Source organism: Parasteatoda tepidariorum, chromosome 5 (assembly GCF_982258835.1).
Source record: "Parasteatoda tepidariorum strain Cologne lab strain chromosome 5, Ptep-v5.0, whole genome shotgun sequence".
In the NCBI taxonomy this organism is placed as follows: Eukaryota; Metazoa; Arthropoda; class Arachnida; order Araneae; family Theridiidae; genus Parasteatoda; species Parasteatoda tepidariorum.
Window position 1 is genome coordinate 120,787,381 of NC_141759.1, and position 20,697 is coordinate 120,808,077.

The 20,697-nt window shown below is 28.2% G+C and overlaps 1 protein-coding gene across 2 annotated transcripts in view; it reads left to right on the plus strand.

The window, feature by feature from the left end:
• Gnptab (N-acetylglucosamine-1-phosphate transferase subunits alpha and beta) overlaps nt 1-20,697 on the plus strand; it is a 54,210-nt gene that overhangs the window by 17,168 nt on the left and 16,345 nt on the right. For both annotated transcript variants that reach the window (XM_087165026.1, XM_087165025.1), the window contains exons 11-17: nt 921-976; nt 5,715-5,829; nt 7,099-7,292; nt 9,743-9,858; nt 12,929-13,062; nt 16,156-16,463; nt 19,582-19,766. In XM_087165026.1, coding sequence (XP_087021152.1) covers nt 921-976; nt 5,715-5,829; nt 7,099-7,292; nt 9,743-9,858; nt 12,929-13,062; nt 16,156-16,463; nt 19,582-19,766 — 1,108 coding nt within the window. The remainder of the gene's footprint in view (nt 1-920; nt 977-5,714; nt 5,830-7,098; nt 7,293-9,742; nt 9,859-12,928; nt 13,063-16,155; nt 16,464-19,581; nt 19,767-20,697) is intronic.

Consider the following 20,697-nt stretch of genomic DNA (forward strand, 5'->3'; position numbering starts at 1 on the left):
AGGACTCCATGCATATTTAGTCATGTTAGCGGCAAATATGATAATTTTTATATTAACATTAGTTTTCTTAGCACTACGTTTTTTTTTATCTGTTAACTTAAGAACAAATTAGCAGAAAATTAAATACTTTTAATTATTTGAATTTAGTTAAAGATAAAAAAAACTAATACTTTTTTTTAAATTAGGTAAATTTTTTTAAACTTTTTTTCACAATAATTAATTTATTGAAATATGTATGTGTATGTATATAAAGGGTAGCTATAAAGAAAAAAAAAACTTTAGAGCTGAGTGAAAGTTAAAAAAAAAAAAAAAGCATATTTTCTAGAGTAATATAAATTAGAATTATATATTTTTATTAAAGAAAATTTATAAAGTTCAGGCAAAAACCAAAAATTAAAACAAATCCATTATAGTACAAAATAAAATTCAATATTTTCATTATTTTTCAAAAAAAATTCATTGCGTTCAGAAGCTTCCACGAGCCCCACGTCAACAGTCGAGGGGCTGCATGTGGTCCGTAGTTTGAGTTTCCCTATAATACAGAATAGTGTATACATTTTAAAGAGGTTAAAGAATTTTTTTATTTTGCATTTTTCTGTTTAGAAAAATTAATTGTTACCTTGGAACATTAAAACAATTTATGTTTTTCTTTTCAAACCAGGTTATTTGGAGTTATTTAAAATCCATAATATTAAAAAGCTGCATGATTGTTAGTTGAAAATCTGTTGTTTTAATGTTACAGGTTTATAAATATAAATATTTTTTGAAACGTTTTTGTTTTGACTTCCTTTCTTTAGAAAATGTAAGTATAAGTGAAAGGATCTGTTTTGAAATTTAAGTTAAAAGTGTGAATTATTTTTATTAAAGATATAAAGCATTTAAAGTTTATTTTTTAAACTGAGTCATATATTTTCATACAGCATACTGCAACAGTGAATGTGCAGACACTTGGCTGGCTGACAGATATTGTGATAAAGTAATTTATTTTCTTTGTTTTGTGATTTGTTAACCTGCATTGTATTTCTGTTCTCTCATGTTTATGCTTTACCTTTCAACTTTTTTCCACAATCATTTTGGCTAAAATTTACTACGAATACAAAATAATAACATATTAATTACTTTTACAGATCTGCATTTCAATATATGAACTTCATACTTACTTTATAACTGTGTTTTTCAAAATTCTTATGTTAAAAAAACTTATTAAATCATATTTGTTTGTTTTTTTAAATCACTATAGAATATGACTCAAAAAATATTAACATTCTAAAGAGATATTTAGTTAATAATTAAAAAGTAGCACTTAAAACAAATATTCAAAACTTCATTTTGTTGTTATGATATTTTGCCTTTACCATGCGTTTGAAAGTTGTGTAGGTCTAAAATGAGGTAAAATATTTTTCAATATCAAATATTTCGAATATTTTTTATGGCATTGGCATTGTGCCCATATGTTTTTATTGCAAACAAAGAAATTTTTATATTTTAAAATTTATTGATCAGTTTCAATTGTTGAAATTAATCTATTATCTGTTATTTTTGCTGTAATCTCCTATTTTTTCTTTCATATGCTATTTTTTATCTAATCTGTTATTTTTGGCTCTAATGAGCCATAATTGTTTTAATTGGTATGTTAAACAACGAGCTATTAAGTTTGGTTACATCTTCTAAAATCTAATAAGCAAAGACATTGAAAATTTCATCAGAAAGCCCGTTTGATAGTAAAAGCATTGCAATATGTCATTCAAGGCAACAAAAACAAACAATTCTCCTCTTCCATCAAGAAAAAAGTATTTTTCACTCTCTTATCTTCATTTGTTTCTTTGTATGGTAGATTTTGTACTCTCTTATGTTCAGTAGTAATATTTACCTTCTTAATTTTAGTAGTAATATTTCCTTACTTAAATATTATTTAGCTGTTTTACTCCCTGATTTACACTATTTTTCATTGCCTTTTGTTGTTGCTCTATCATTGCTTTTATTTTGCAATTATTACAAATTAAATGTGTGTTCACATTTTTTTTTAATCACTGATATATTATCCAATATAAATTGAAAAGGAGCAAGTCAATAAATCAACGCTTAGAGCAATGTTGCTGAGGGCAATATAAATTCAGAGTCTTTGGGTGTGGTCCTGCTGGTTACTGAAAATGACTAGTATTTAATATTGAGTAAATAACCCAGAAAAACTGAAGCAAAAAAGATATACTTGATGATATAAATCTTCATTTGCTAAAAAATATATAAAAATGGTAATAAAAATAAACATGCTTTGAGTGCTCAAGAATCAGTGTTTGCAGAAATCTGGGTTTTTAAGGAAAAAAACCGAGACCCTGTGGATTTTTCCATGATATTTTGGGTTTTTTAAAATATATATTTTATATGTATACTTATCTGTACTAAATATAAAAATAGCATACACTGAAAAAATGTTGCTTGATTATAAAAGAAATGGTTATGAGAACATGTATTTTTGTTCTTTTTAAATGTGTAATGAATTGTATAATGGTAAAGTTTGTTTTAAATTATAAATATACATTCACAAAATGAAATGAACATAGTGTTTTCATTTGTATTTTTCAATGTTTGTTTCAAGTTTTATCTTTATTATTGCTTTTAAAGTGGATGAAAAGAGATAATAATAAATCTCTGAATAACAAATTTTTACCAAATAAAATATTAGCAAACAAAAGTACGATTCAAAAACATTGAATAAAATACCTTCTTGTTAAATTCTTGTTGATGTTTATTAAACTAAAAATTTAGAATATAAGAGTGTCTTTATTTCTTTCGATTAAAGTAACAAAAAAAAAATTCAGCTTTCAATTGAACTAAAAAAATTTAGAAATTATCCTTTCTAGTCTAGGTGTCATAACAGAAACAGTGAATTATTGAGCTATATTTGGCTTTTAAACTGATATTCTAAATGTTGGTCTTCTGCCACATTTATGAGTTTATCTTTAAACATAGATTTCTGTGTAAAAGGTACAATATAGAGTCAAGTACAATATAGAATCAAGTACAATAGAAATATTAAAATAAAATATGGAAGTTATGGTCTTTTAAAATACTCAATATGGTAATTTTTTTTAATTGGAAAATTTTCTGTGCATTCTTTGTCTAAAAATGCCATGCCAAATTCATTTTGAAATATACATCCGCCGCTGTATTTGTCAATTTAGATTATAAACTCCTGAAGGGCTAATAATCCAAATAAATTATGTAATAATTTATTTAGATTACTGTGCACATAATTTATGTTATAGATATATCAAGTTTTATAATTTAGATATATGTTTCTTTAATCATGTACTATATTTTCATTATTATGTACTATTATTTGTATTATTATGTACTATGTAGTATTTATTATTATGCACTTTGTATTTAATTCTTTATATTAGATTAGATATATTAGATTAAAATCAGTTTTCTGAAATATTCTACTTCATATAATTTTATTTAAAAAGTTACTTAAAATATTTTGTGTAACAGTTACGTGTAAAAGTTAAATTTATCAACGATAATTTCAAGTAACAATTTTATTTGATAATTGCAAAGAAAATTGATTGGAAAGGATAAAATTTAAAAGGTAAAAAGGACACTATATGGGTATAAAGATGGTTTTTTTCAAACAGGCCTAATCTGAAAAAACCTGCTGGGTTTTTCTTTTAAGCTGAGCCCACCTTGGTGAACCCAGTCAAAAATAGTTGCCCATTCTCAAGACTCACCAAGCGGGAATGAGAAAAGCAAAAATGATTTGAAACAGTATACAAAATTGAAAACAAAAAATTTAAAACTGAAGGTGAAAAACAAACAAGACTAGAAAAACTGCTGTAGTCAAAGTTTTTTTTTCACCTTTCTTTTCCATTTATTTATTCTTAGTCAACCTTACGTTTTCTGTTCCAAATCAAGTTTACTTCATTCATATCAGGGGAGTCTTCAGAACGTGTGGCTATTTTTCAATTCTTGATACATCTTGACATTCATTATCATCTTTATATATTTTGAAGCAAATGTAGATTTCATGCCATCAAGTATTTTAAATATTCTGCTTTGTAAAGTATTATTACATTATTTTTGCGTAAATGTATTATTATATAACATTACTTTAAATATTTCAAAATAATTGTTAGAACAATTAAACCTCTTGAGGATCTTTAGGAGATGATTGCCCGCAACTATGAATTGGGATTTTGTGTCTATTTGCACAAAATGTTCTTATGTTCCAAAATGCGCAAATGTTCCAAAGACTGATTCAGTCCTGGGGACTGAAATCAGTCCTTGGAAGTAAATCTTAATAAATATCTCTACCTAATTTGTTATTTAAATTATTTTTTCAAAAAGTCCAATTTCTATCTTCTTTTTTTCTTTAAGAAATGTTTTGTGTTAAAAATAGTCAATTGAAATTCCTTTTTACTGAAAGTATTGTTATTTTTTCTTATGCCTAGCAAAATGATCAAGTACTGATGTCACACTACATTAAAAGAATGAGATTGACTGAACTACATCGTTGCTTATGCAGGCAAAATGTTTATCTCTGAATCTACTTGAAATAGTAGTTTTTTTTCTCTATGATATTTTTAAATTCTGGTAAAAGTTACATCACAGTACCCAAAAAAATGACCAAAATATCGATATTTTTTTATTGCTTATAATAAAACTTCAAACTAGTATTTAAATGCACTGGAAAAAAAATCATCAATCTATCTGCATTTTTGAAAAATTTATAAATGATTTTAGATTACCCTAAAACAGAAACTTGATCTGCAGACAGACTTTTAAGTACTTTTTCTCATAGATGATAATTTTGTGTTTTAATCTTAATTAAATCCCTAAGGAATTTTTTCTATTTAAGATAAAGCTTTGAAGTAAACTTTTTTTATCTTAAGTATATTACACTTATTTAAACTGTACATGGAATAAGCATTTTATGAGGTATTACAATTTTTACAGCTTGTTATATTTACCTAACAGGAATTTTTAACCTTTTTTTCCTACTTTTTTACAAAATAATCTATAAAAAATGTTCTAATTAATATATCAGCAAATGAATGCACAAAATTGTTAAGATCAATATTGTAAGCACTAAGAAAAAAAAAATTTTTTTTTATTACAATAAAAAAGCTTTAAAGTTATAAAAATTTTGAATTTTTTAATTTTTTTTTACATTTTTGTAAAATTAAACAGTTTAATTATTTCTTGAATAAAAATTATTGATTCTAAGTTAAACGAGCATGTAAAGCATCGACAAAATGGATGATTATGCCTTTATTTAAAAAAATTTTGCAAGGGTACTGTGACCTCTTGAGATTATTTATATAAAAAAAATGAAATTTATAGATCTACAACATGAAACATTGCTCATAGAATGAAAAAACCAAGAAAAAGTTAGTTATGTATTATTCTACTACTAGTATTAAAAAAAACTATGTGAGAATAGCTGTTAGTTTTGTTTGCTATAAAAAATAAACTAAGAAAATGAAAGAGAATTAAAAAAAATAATAATTTCTAGAAAAAATAATGAATTTATAGATATTATATATTCTGATGGAAATATGAGTTCTGAAGTCAGAGAGCTTTCTGTAAACTCTAGTAAACAACGCTGTACATTGATGGGTCAAAAAATAAGTTCATCCTTGAAATGGTTTTTAGAGTGGCACCCATCCTATATGTTTTCCCTTGTTGCTTGATGTATATTTTTTGTTTTCTAGGCCTGTAATGTGAGGGCATGTGGTTATGATGCAGGTGACTGTGGATTGGAACGTTTTCATGAACTACCACAACTTGTCTTGTCTCTTAATCAAACTAGTTATTACCTTCCTAAAGGTTTTTGCCTTTATTTATATTTTCACTTCTTATTGCAACTAAAAAAATATATTGGGTCCCATGTTACCATGTATGCATTCATTAAACAAACAAAAATTACTATTCAAACGTAACTTTTTATTTAATGCATAGTTACAGTAATGCAATCTGTTTACATCCTATTTCATCAATTATAAATATTAATTATCTTGCATAATAAACATTTCTTTTAGACTTAATGAAACAGAATTTCATCAAAGAATCTTCGATTTACTGAAAGTTTAAAATTGCATTTAATTTCCTTTGCACAAACAATAAAATTTCTTTTTACATCTCTTACTGCAAGGCCCTAAGATAATGATTAAAAGGCATTCAATTTTAGTAGAAAAAGAAGAAGAAAAACAGCTTTTTAGCTGAAACAAGTTAATAGAAAATTAAATTTCTCCAAGCTGTTGAGATAGAATACTGCAATCCCAATATTTAAGGCTGTTATAGATTATTATGCTGACTATTTATAGGATATGGAGTGTTTATTATTTTTCTAAACTTCAATATTGTTGACTATAACTCTTTCTTTTGAATGAAAGCACATATAAGTGTTTTTCACAAATTATTTATTACTCGCATTTTGTAAATAATCATCACAATAAAAAGAATTAGAAATAATGAAATCCATACTAGCAATTGCTGAAAAAAAGATCGATGACGAAATCACGCGAACTGGACCCTCAAATGCGTCTTATGTTTCGAGATTAGATTGCTGTAATAAATAATATCTTATAAAATATATCATACTTAAAAACTAATCAATAGCAATAACTGCCAAAAGTTAGATTGAATTATTACTTTAAAATTTAAATACTCAAATGCGCGATTTGAATTTTCCATATTGTTTGAAATATATCGGGATGTTTAAAATCTATGTGAATATCAATAACTGCTGATACAATCGAAACATTACATCAATTTACGATACTATCTGCGTAAATTGAGCGCGGCAAAAAGTGATTATTTAAATGAGTGGTTCAAATATTATGTGTAAATTTCTGTAGAAAAAAGGTTAACTTTTTTTACTTTTCAAAAGAAAAATCTTTCTGCAAGAACTCTTTAACGTTCTGCCACAATGTCACTGTGATTCCATGGGGAACAAATAATAGCTATAGTCAATCAACGATTTCTTAAGCAAATAGCTACTCTCTTTAACAGATAATAACATTAGCAATCAGTGGTCTCTCAATCAAATAATAACTAAACAATCAATGTAATAATTGTAGTTCAAATATTTAATAGGTGAATGTGTGGGTTTCTTCAACCTGACTGATTTTCTTGCTTCGAATCACACTTTGACGGAGGGTTCCTACGAAGAGAATCCAGCCATACGTACAATCGCCATTTCCATCAAATATTCCATCATTGGAATCGTGTTACATCCCAACCACAACAAGACTGACGTGGTCGTGAATCTAAAGGGAGAGTCTTTTGAGGTAGAATTTTTGTTTCTATATAAAAGTTGTTTACTTTTAGTTACAGAATTTCTATGTATAAGGTATGGCTATTAATATCCAAGACTTGTCTCTAATAGCACCTGAAAATATAATGTGGGTTACATACACATGTAATAGGATTTGAAGCCACCTGTAGTCCTGTAATGTACTTCTGCACTTGGATTTAAAAGTTTCTGAAAAAACTTTAGAAAACCTTATTTGAATGTTCCTCAATACTGATGTTTTTTCATGATATCTCTGAAATACCTAAACCCCTATCATTTTTGTAAATTTTTCAGTTTCTGAAACAAAAGAATGTTTGCAAAAGATTTTCCTGGAGAGTAAGGTTCATTTTCACAACTTCCACCAAACAATTTGCTAAAAAAAACAAGCCTTAAGATTTGTTGATAGTGCTTCAACAGCTTTGACTGAAACGTGAAAAGTTAAAACAATTTAGATAAAAACGACCTATTGTTGCGGCTTATTGTTGTTGTAATGGATTGATGAATTTCCTACAGTCAAAACAAGATATAGATTAACAAAAATTATGTTATTTGAAAACCATCAATAGACCTGTGCTCACATCTAGGCTTCAGAAATCTAGGCTATAAATCACATGAAAATCAACAAACTATCTTTGAGAGAATAAATTTGAGAAGGATTCTGGGTGCAGCGAATGTCAGTGTTACAGGGAGGCACATGTGAACTGTACAGGTTGTATGGAGAGACAGATATTTAAAAGCACATAAAAGTTTAGTTGGGCACATCTGCCTTAACGACCGGTCCTCCTTACTGTCCAGAATTTTTATCCAATTAGAGGCAGGCCCTGACTAAGGTGGGTTGGAGGCATTCATTGGGATTTCAAAATACTCGAAATGAAAAACTGGAACACCCTGGTGAGGAAAAGAGCAGAATGGAGAAGAAAAAAAAGATTCCAATGTAGGCCTCAGTGAACCAGTAAAGAAGAAGCAGTTTAAGGATGCCGAAAAATAGAAGAACATTCTAGAAAGAGACTTCAAAAATTGTTTCTGAATCCAAGTTCAATACTATATTAAAGATAGAGTATTTTGAAATGTATGAAGAGGATTAACAATTCACACAATAATTTCAGGAGTTATTGTTGAGGTTTTAAAACAGCATTTCTCAAACCAAGCTGTTCTCATAAAGAGTAAAATAACAAAAATGGCTATTGTTGCATATCAACAGAGCCTGATTAAGGCAGGGGCATACGGGGCAGTTGTCCCCACATCAGAGGGGGCCCCCCAAATTGAATAGAAAGTTTATTTTACATTTAGTGAACTTTTTTTAAACAAAATATCAGGCCAGTGTAAAATCCGTTTTATGTTAGCTTCTTCATTAATCTGTCATATGAACACAAAAAATCTATATTTTGTAAATCCATGGCTTTCTAGTGCAGAATTCAGCTAAATTTTCTTAATTACGCTGGACAAATATGGCCAAATAAAAGCTTGTATGGAAAGATGTGATTTTTTTGCAGCTAGATGACAAAGTTAACACTCTGTTATCCCATTCTTGACTGTTTTGTACTTCTTTAGTTCAGTTAATTTAAAGAAAATAATGCATTTTGGCTCGTCATATGTGCTATATCCTCTTAATGATGGACATAGAAGTGTTAGAAAACCAATAAAATTAACAGAAAGATATTTCGTTCGACCATTGATTGGGGGGGGGGGGACTTTATAGCTATTTTAGGATCTTGTCAATTTTTTGTTAACTATCTATAATGAGGTAAAAAATTTAAATACCTCCATAAAGTTCGATTTCTTATTACTGAAGTAGAAGCAGAGGGAGATCCCCTTAGAGGCTTTTGCCCCGGGCCACATTTGGGCTAGTCTGGTTCTACATATTAAACTTATGACAACTATCTAGAGAAGGAAAAGAGAGGGGAGAATGTATAAAAGAAAGCTGCAGAAGAAGATGAAAGGACGATGGAAAAAAAATAAAAGCTGAGAAGAAATGTTGATTCATAATAAAAAGTTGAAAGCAAAAATGTAGGAGAATAATTAGCAGATAATCACTGAAAGCAGTGAAAGTTTAATATCTGATTTACAATATGGTAGAATAAAACTGAATCAAGAGTTTCACAAAATATTATTAAACAGCTAACGAGAAATTGAAAGTTAAAGGAAGATGAAGCTCATAACTTGCCTAATGTTATAAACAAAATGAGACATTATTGCAAATTTTGAAAGCTAAAAACTTAAAATGGGTCAATTTGTAAAAAATAAAAAAAAATTCTATAAATATGGTCTTTTAAACAAGATAAAAAAATTTATTGTTTTTATTTATTATATATTCCTCAAATTATTATAAATCCTATTATTATTTTGGTCTAAATTTACTGGCAGCACTGAACTCTTTGTATTTTTATGATATGTGCTCACTATCCATAAATTTAATTATAATAATGCTTCTTATTTTATTGATAGAAAACCTTTCACTTGATTGTTGATACTCAGCCTTCTAAAAAGAATGTGTCAAGTATTGGGTCAACAACTGCACTTCAGACTGAAGAGAGTTTTACTTTTGAGGAATTTTCTGACAGGTATTTAATTAATTTCATTGATTAATAAGCAAATTTCATTCACTCTGAATACTCCGTACAATTTAAAAAGAGTAAATAAACTGAGCTTAAACTGAAAGACAATCAACACTATCAATAACGCTAACAAATTCTAATTTTTTATTTATTATTTTTGGCTTTCCTAATGATTTTTCGTTACTCTATTCAGGAAAAATATGTTTTTAACAGTTCATCCCATCAAAATATAGATTGAGTGTATTCAATTGACATGATGGTCAAAGAAATCAAGCTTAGTTCTCTACTTTCATCAAACAAAAAAAAGTTTATTATTGAAATAGGTGCAAGAAACTCTTAATTTTGATGAATGAAAGCTATAACTTAGAAAAAAGATGGCACTAATGTTATCTTTTAAACATTTGATAAAGCAGAACTCATCTATAGTTGGGTTTTAAATAAAAGGCTAGTTTTAAACCAATTAGAAAATTCCATTCTTCAAACATTTCTCCGAAACAATCTAATCTAAAACCTTGAATGATTTTTAAGGATGTGGCAGAAAGTAACATAATCACAGCCTTTCCTTTAGAGTCCAAATCGAGGACCCTATCGCAAACTGCTCTGGAGTTATAAAAAACATATGCACGGAGAAACTTTATTTTATTAGTAGAAATAATTATCTCTTATTAGTTTTACCTGCCAAGACCCAGCATTCAAATTGTGCCAACAGCATTTGATTATGGCATTGAAATGTGTATATTTTAAGAAATTAATAAAAGCAAAAGGAAAGATCGAGAAAGTTAATGATATGTTTTTTTTCTTCACAACTTGGCTCATATTGGCAAGTCTGTGTGCAAGTGCACTCCTGAGCTGGCACACCACCGAAGGGTAAATATAAGTAAATAAGCATCTTAAAAATTACTCAAAAATTATTGAAAATAAGATGATAAATTTTAGATGTTAAATTGAATCTGCATATTGTTTAAGCAGCTGAAATTCCAATAAATGTATCCTAGATGTGTACTAAAATTTCAGCTAAAATTTGCACTGCATTGTGTGTGCGTTGGTTAAAAAAAGCACCCACTCTAAAATTATATTACAGAATTGTAAAGTTGCGAAACTTAGTCAACCAATCAAAGGTAGAATTTTGGACAGGTTAAAAAGTTAAACTAATCATTGAAAGTTAAACGAATCATTGATGAAGAATCATTTGAACTTCTTACAAATTATTTGCTTGCAACAAATTAATGTAAAGTGTTACACAACAACATTACAAAAGTGTTCAAAAAGATTTCTGCGATTATAATTCAAAAAGTTTCATTTTTTTTAAAAAAGTTTTGTTTTTGCAGCATTTTTACTTTATACCTGACCCTAGTAATTAATTCTTATACAGTAAAACCTCGTTGCAACAATATTTTTGTTACCAAACAAATATATTGTTTTAGTGGGATCTATTTTTATATCAAGGGCCTACATACTTTGGGGACACAATAAGATTTTTTTTAATTGTAATGTTATATATGAATTAACTATAAATGTATATATTAATTTGGCAGATAGGTTAATTATGGTTAAATGTTAAAGGCAATTTAAATAAACTAAGATCGCAAGTACACTTGAAAACCGTTTTTATTGAAAATAATCCGATATTTTTGTTTGTTTATTCATTCTTCTGACTGTTAAGTCAACCAACAAAGTACGCATTGAGTTCAAAGTATAAAAATGATTTTCATTTGTGAATGGTTCTCCACCCCCCCCCCATCCTCTACATAAAAAAATTCTCTTTAAGGTGTTAATGTGATGTTTGTGGTCATTTGTGACTCATGATCAGCTTTTAACATAAAGGAAATGAAATCAGGTAGGAATGTTACATCTGTGACTGTGGGAGGCAATTCTAAGAATGGAAGATCTTGGGGGGAGGGGTCAACAGTGAGTCTTTTCTTGTCAGAAAAAAATGGAAAAATAGCAAAAGATGATAAAATAAGATTTTTTACATTATTTGAAAACCATTAATAAATGGAGAAAATACGGTAAAAATTTGAAAAAAAAATCGTTTTGCAGGGGTTTATTGCTTCAGAGAAAATCGTAATACTGAGAGGAAAATAACATTAATTCATATGCAAATTCATCAGGACCACAAAACATTATCGTAAGGAGGGAAATTAAAGGAGTTATTGCTGTATCGGATATCGTAGTAGCGATAGTTCACTGTAGTATATTCCTGAAGACCATCAGCTAAACAATACCCAGTATATTTGCAAAAGTTTTAAGATTTAAAATATTTCGATGTTGATAGATAAGATGTTGGCATCCAAACATTTTATTTCATTGAGTTGTGTCTTTTTTTATATATAAAATGCTTAGGGGTAAATGTTAATGTAGGAGTATTTGTACTGATTTAATGATTAAATGTTTTATAAATGATTTATTACAGATCATCTGGTAACCTCTGTGTGATTGTAACTAGGATTTCCATAAATGCCCGTAAAGTTATTTTCTTGTTGCTGAAAGTATCTATTTAATAAATTCAAATATTCGAAACAAGTACATTTATTTTAAAAAGTAAAATTAATTTATCAATTTCCTTCTAAACCGGAAAAAAAAACTTTCAAAGATAAGCAGATTTTTATAGAATTACATGAAACTTTACAAAATTGTTGCTTGATCTTCAGGTAATTGTTTTGTTCATTGCTGAGGTGTAACTAATTATCTTTGTTAATACTTAAATATTAAATTCTATTTTTAAGTTTTCAAAAGTGACCTTTAGTATTACATAGCCTTAGTTAAACTACATAGTGGGATAAATTAACTCACATTTTTTTATGCCCAGTTGTGTAAATTACAGATATGTACTTTACCTGATTTCCACATTTTTTTAATTTATTTCATTCAATATTACTCAATAGACCAGGTGTACGTCAAAGAATTGAAATTTAAAAATACTGAAGTGTGGTTTTTGTTAATTTTTTAAGTATACAAACGTTAAATTAAAAGCAAAATAATCTAATTAAAGTAAATGAAATTAATTATTCTTTTGCCTCAAAATAAATACTGAATAGCATAATGATGCCATCTTAATTATATGTTTGTGAAACAGGGGACCAAAATTGCTTACTTCACATGCTGCAAATGTGTCCCACCTTGGATATGAAAATGTGAATTTGTCTGCATCTCACCTTCCCAGAGAGTTGATTACATCATGGCACAAACTGAAGGAACTTTTAGATGAAGGTATTATTTTTTTTATCTTGCCATCATTCACATTGTGTTGGATGAACATTCAGATTTCATTTCGCCTAATAATTCTAACGGGCGTGTATTCTGAACTTTTTTTAAACCATAATAAAAAGAGGTTGACTGTTGGTTGAATCCAAGTTTTGTATTCTCAACTCTTCAAACCGTAATCATGATGTGAACTTCAGTCGATTGATCACAGAAATTTCGAAATACCGATTTCCATTTCGATTATGCTCTTTTTAATCTATTGGCTAAGTTTGGAAAAATCACTTTATCGCATATTTAACTTAAATCAATACACTGATCATAATCTACAGAGAGAAAAAACATATCGTTCGAAAGAATTAAAAGAAATTATTTTGTTTTCTATTTCATTTTTTATTAAGTTGTACATAGTATATTAATTTATGCTATTTTTCTTTATTATACATGTATTAATATAAGGCAAGGTTTGAACATGATTTTTATGTAGCTATTATTAGTAATATTTGTATTAAATAGATTATTAAATAAATTTATCTTCGTAAAAATTAATTTTAAACTTATTTTGTGGAATTTCCAGAAAAGTAATAAACATTTTTTAAAAAAGTGCTTTTAAGGTAAATATATTGTATATAACTTGCATTTTCAGCATTTATTTGTTTTTACTCTTTTTTCTTTAAATTTTATTTTTTTTCCATCATCAGTACATAATGTTGGATATTTTTTATAGTAAAGCTGTAGCCTACTTATTGAGAAAATAGAAATTATTTTGTCATTTTTTGAAGCTATTTATTATAGATAGTTCTGAATAATATGTTTCTTATTAAACATTACTTTAACCCATCAAAAATTTCGGTCTACGTAAAACATGGTGTGTGTATCAATCCCCACATGAATGAGATGTTCGTGTTTTTATTCTTCTATTTGTTATGCAAATTGCAATTTGTTGGATATATTATATTATAATTTTATAGAATGTATCTTGGATAAATAATCTTTGTTTTAGCTATTTATTTTTTTTTGTAATAGAAACAATGTTAGTAGACAAAACATTTTGAGCACTTATTAGCAAAATGAAAAAAGCTTAATTCTATGAGCAATTATTTTTCCGTTATTTGTAATAAGGAATATCTTAAGTAATTTAAAACCATAGCCTGGCACACAGTTTTAAAAAAAAACTGATCTAGATCTTATTAAATATTTAACTTTTTTAATGTATGCAATTTATCATATTCAGTTATATTTTAAATTCTTACTGGCAATTAAAAGAACAAAAACTGTGTATATATGTTTTTGAGTATAGTTGAAAATAAATTTTAAAAAAATTAACTCAAATTCTAAATTGACTGCAATAAAGAAATTTAATAGAGATAATGTGAATATAAAATGAGAAAAAAATAAACCAAATTGAATGCTTAAGTTGTGTATTACATTACTTAGTATCAAGCTCTAAAAAAAAATTGTATTCTTGAATAATTTTAACTAAAACAAAAAAAAAAAAGACATTAAACTTATAATCAATGGCAGCAAAAAATAACTCAAAGAATGCAAATAAATGAAACAAGAAAAAGTAAATGAAAACATAACTCTTTATCTGTTTATGATTTCAGAAATACTAAAAGCAAAACTAAAATATCAAAGTTACAAAAATATTAACTAGTAGTAAGTGCAAAGTAAATCGCTAAAGCACTTAGATGAAATAAAGATTTAAATCAAAAATGTAACTACGAGAAATATTACAGTAATGCAAACATCTTATTTGTGCAAAGATTCATTAACACAGGGTCATTAAATGTGAAATGAGATGCTTGGCTGATTGTATAATACCAGAGGCCTGCCCAGGCCGAATTTACTACCGTTTAGCAGTACCCTCACAAATTCAGCTTTAGGAAAAACGGTAGTTTCACAAAATACTTTTTCTTAAAATTTTATTTTTTTATCCCTTAAAAAATGATAAATCCATATTTTTTTGTTGATTTTTTAATACAATTTTGAATGTTTCACAAATTATGTCTAAATTTTCACAAAATAGGTACCTCTCAGAAAAATCTAGACAGACCCCTGAATACCTAATAAGAGACACAAGACTGTCTATAATAAATAATTTTAATAATGACAAAATACTTGTCAACTAGGCTGCAACAAGAGAACAAAGTAGAGAGAATATCGTAAGGCAAGTCTTGCAGACAAACTGATCAGGTGGCCCTTCTGATTGGAACTCTAGTTAAGAAACAGCTGTTTGAAAAATTATTATGGTCTGCAAAATTGTTGTGTATCTGCAATGCTGCAAACCCCAAAGTCAATCTCCATTGGAAGAATACAGGTTCTCGGAAGCTGATCGGAAATTGAGATCATGAAAAGATCAGAATGCCGATGTAACCTTATTTTAAACTATCTGAAATCAGTTAAGATCAGAAAACACTACTGAAAAAAAAATTCTTTTTTTTTCTAGTTACATTGGGTAGAACAAGTTTTGATAAACATGAACTGCAATTAAATAAGCATGAATTAAATAATTAAAATAGGTTTTTTGCCGGCAAGCTATTTTACAGCCTGCCGGCTGCCCGAGCGGTCGGCGTGCCCGACTGTAAAGCCAGTGGCTGCGGGGCTCGAATTCCGCTCAGGGCATGGATGTTTCCCTCTCCGTGCGTTGCGTGAATGTGGCCCACCCTATAAACGAGTATCTGAGGCATGGGCAATACTGCTCGGCTCTGTGACTCAGATTCAGGGGTGCCCACTGGGCAACATGAAATGAGCTACACTTCCGGCATCTTTCGAGGTGAAGAACAAAAGTTCAGTGCCTGCGATAAAAGAAAAAGAAATTATTTTACATACTTGTAATGTAAAATGATAATATTCAAATTTAATGTCACTCTTATCAACGTTAAGTCTTCTTTTTTTCTTTTTAAGGCTATTTTGTTAGATACTAATTTATCTGCATATCCCTTTCATTGTTTTTTAGTGAAATACCATCAAAATATGTCAGACTTTTGACAAAAATCACTCCCTAAAGAATGCATTCTTTAATTATATTGTATATAAAATATATGCAGTTCAATTTCATTTGTTATTGATTAAATTTGATTTTTTTAAAAATTAATTTAGATATCATCACATACAAAGCTTTTTTGAGGAAAAAAAGCGAATTAATCAATGACTATGTTGTCAGTTTAAATTCATCTGCTCGAAACTCGCTGAAATTTGTGACTGAAATGGCTGTTACTAAAGGGCCTCTTGTTACTAAAAGACTGCAGAACACTACTGTAAGCTTGCCTGTCAAGGATTCGAAAGAAGTGCCTTCAGAGAAAGCAGAGCTATCAAAAATAATTCTTCCACGAATGCTGAAAGGAATGACGACTGCTCCTTCTCTCGTTGATTATTTCAAAAAACTTCAAAATGTTTCTCCCAGAGAAGTATGAATGAATGAAATGTTATATTAGTTATTTTTTATGATATTTGTGCATAAATATGCTTTCATAGTAGCATGCTTGTGAATAGTGTTGCCAGATTATAAAAACAATTATTAAAAATACTTTAAAAATAAATTATATACCTTAAAGTTATTGAGTTCAGGAAAAATTTAACAAATCGAAAGTAATTTAGTGTACATATTTATCCTACGTGATATCAAATTTGTGGGCATATTTATTTAAATAGCAACACTTGAGTTATATTTAAAGAAATGTATTGGATACATTGTTGCCTTTTAAAAATCTGTATGTACTCATCATATTTAAAAGGTTACTGAATTTTAATTAGGAACTTGCAAGCACAATGAAAATAAGTTTTACTTAATTATTTTTATTTTTTTATACAGGATACATTTATTCGAAACACATTTTTGTCAGGAAATATAAGTCAAATAGTTTTGATAAAAATACTGTGGCAGTGTCAAATTGTTTGATATTAGCAACATCGTAACGATTTTTGAGTTTCTAATGCAAATTAAAAATAAATTTTTGAAGCAATAAATATATTTCAGTTGCAAAGTATCAATATTTGTATAGACATGGGTACTTATTTATATATATATATGTGTGTGTGTGTTGTGTGTAAGCTGAAAATTTTAGAGGGTTGACCAGTGTGTAAGATTCATTCCTTAAAAATTTTGATTCCTTAAATGATTATTATTACCAAAATGCCATCTTATGCAATGAGTAGTTTATGAGGACAATGAAGCCAGTGGCCACAGGCTATCAATGTTGTGTAATCTTTAAGTTAGTACTCTTGTTACTGTTATGGTTTAGGTGAGTTCCCTTTAATTTATAAAATAGAAATATAAATCTTATTGTATAAACTGTGTTTAATCTATTTTCACTAAGCGTTATGGATGGTTAATTTACTTTTGTTGAATCTATGAAAATGTTAATCCCAACAGTTTATACTAGAAAGCAGTCATAACTGTGGAAATGTCACTTTCACCTTTTTGCATACTTGTCTATACCTTGAGCAATTTTTAAGCGAATTTAAAACGTTTGCACACAATTGTGAAGTTTCTTTATTTAAAAATAGTTTGATGTAAAAATAATTTTGATAATTGTTAATACTTTTTGTTATTTTATTTTATAATAGTTAAAAAGGAACTATTATAAAGTAATATTATTAGAAACATTAACTGTTATTTATAATAATAATAATAGTTAAATTGAATTGTAAGGTATATATGTAAATTTTTACATCAAATTATGTAGTTTAAATAATATACAAATTTTGAGCTGATTATAGTTCAAAACTCTTGTCCGGCCAGTCTTGACATACGCTTCTGAAGCTTGAACAATGACAAAACTGGAGGAAAATTGTATCACAATATTTGAGAGAAAGATTTTGTGGGGTATACTTGGTGGTTTAAATGAAAACAATAACTGGAGAAGGAGATTTAACTTTGAACTGTACAAGATTTATGAACAACCTCATATTATTAAATACATAAAAATAAATAGAATGAATTGGATCACCCAGGTGATTCGAATGAGTGACGACAATACAATAAAAAAGATACTGCTTTTTAGACCCACTGGAAAAAGAAAGCGGGGAAGGCCGCAGTTGAGATGGGCTGACTCAGTGGAGTCTAATTTTCTCACAATTAATGAAAAGAATTGGAGATCAAAGATAAATCGGAAGTCATCATGGAGAAATCTTCAGAGGAAGGCATTGGCTCACATTGGGCTGTCTGGCTAACTATGATGATGATGACAAATTTTAAGCAAAACCAGATAAGATATTAAAGGGGTTTCATACTGTATGTCATTAAACAAGCAACAATTTCACGTTATTTATTCTTTTAAAGTTATTTAATGGAACTTTTATTCCATCATATGTTTAAAATTGGTTGAGAATGGAAGGAATTTTTAAGATAAAGTTAGAACGAAAAAAAAAATACTTTTTCTTTGCTGTTTAAGGAGCAATATTATATGAAAAAGGTTTAAATGGAAAACATTTTGATTTATTTTTGGTATCTGTAAAAAAAGCAAAATACGAACATCTTTTCCTTCTTGCAGTTTTTATCCTTTATTTATAGAAAGTAATTCATGGGCAACCACGGGTTAAGTTATCTTCTTCCTAACAAAAGTATAGTTCTTCCACTAATTTTAGAAATCCTATCACACATTTCTAAAGAATGCACCTTTTGTTGACACTATATCTTGTTTTCCTTTTTTGACAACTTACCATTAAAATCAACATTTACAGTTATAAATGATGTCATTCATCATTCATAACACTTCATTTCATTTTCATCTTGTAAAAATTTTTTAAAATTTAGAAATTTGAGTTCATTATTTTCTGTTGTCTGACATTTTGTTTTCCTTTCATACAGTACAGAGCTACATACTTCAATCTACAATCTTTATGCAAAAACAGTTTTCTCTAGATATGTATTATAATTTAAAATAGCTGTTGAACATAAAAGGAACTGAAGTAAATAAATCGATTACATATTTAAATTTTTATTATTGTTATTTTAACATTAAGTGTGGGCATTTTTTTTTAACAACAAACTTGCTGCCAAGACAATTGTATTTGCTATTATGAGCAGGGGTCTGTCCAGGCCAAATTCTCTACCATTTAGCGGTACTTTAACAAATTAATCTTTAGGAAAAACTTTTTCTTAAAATTTTATTTCTGTACCCCGTAAAAAAACGATAAATTCATATTTTTACCATATTTTTTTGCTATTTTTTTAATATAATTTTTAATTTTCACAAATTATAACTAAATTTTCACAAAATAGGTACCTCACAGAAAAACCTAGACAGGCCCCTGACAAGTTATTGTTATAACAGGTTATGATTGTACTTATTACCTGTGTTACATGCAAATTATCCATTCAGATGTATTCTAGATATGTATTTTAAATTAAAATAGTTGTTGAACATAAAAGAAAACAAAGTAAACAAATCTTATTACACATTTAAATGGATTTATTACTATTTTAACTTTGAATGTGAGATTTTAGTAACAAACTCGGTGTTAGGACAATTTTGTTTGCTGTAATGAATTCTTTTTATAACATGTGTTGCATTAATTCTGTAGAATGTGTCCCGTGTATTGAGACCTCCACCCACAGCCACACAGAGGCATTTGCTGGACACCTTTGGGGACTCACTGAGGCACGTGAACAAGTTGTACAATGAGGTGTTTGGTTATGAGGCAAGGAAAGTCCCTTCACACATTGCTCATTTCGTTGATAAAAATGTCATGTCCCGTTTAACCAATGAGTAAGCAATTTTTATGTCTCATATTTACGTGCTTTTGGTTATGTTTTGTTAATTGCACTTTATTTATGATTTTTTTTTCCTCTCCGGTAAGTGAATGAGGGGTTGGAATACCTTTATTGTCAGGCTAACCACTAGAGATTTTGGTTTTCTTCTCCACGTAACACAAACGTGATTTTGTTCCATATTGAAGTTCTCTAAAGTTCTCCCATTGTTGGATCCAGGATGAAGATCAAGGCGATAGAGTTAAACATCGACAGTCATGCGCTCGAAATTGGGTCAACTGTTCGATGCTCTTTAAAAAATAAAAATATTTACCCTGACTGCATAATGACACTCCAAAATAATCTTATAATTTTTTAAATGTAAGTTCTCTCTACCCAGGAAAGAGTTTAATGATTACCATAATCACAAATTTAGTAAAGACAAAGTACATGGAATAAAACAAACACATATTTAAACCAGATTGCACTTAATATTGCTTGAAAAAGAGTTAACAAATTATGTGTCCTTGTTTCTTTTCCCTACAAATAAGAACATTAATCTTACTAACAACTTAATGAGTCTTTTTTTTTTAGAAAGAAATATTTTTGCTTTAACATATAGTTCCAACATAAAATTAATAAATTTAGTTGTTACAATTAAAACTTAGTTGAATATTATATAATTTAAAAATTATTAATGTAGTTTACCTATTTAGCTTTAATTTGACAAATAATCATTTTGTAACAGGCATCAAACTCATTATTCAGCACTTTTATTTTGGATGTTTTTGTATTATAATCATTTCTACCTGGAACGAAAATTCTGTGGATTCCTGAGCCATTCTAAGGAAATGCAAATATCCTCACAAAGGAGTCATCTCTGAGTCTAAAATAAAAAATTCAACGAGTAACTTCTGATGGGGACAAGACTGGTGAGCACCTATTTATAT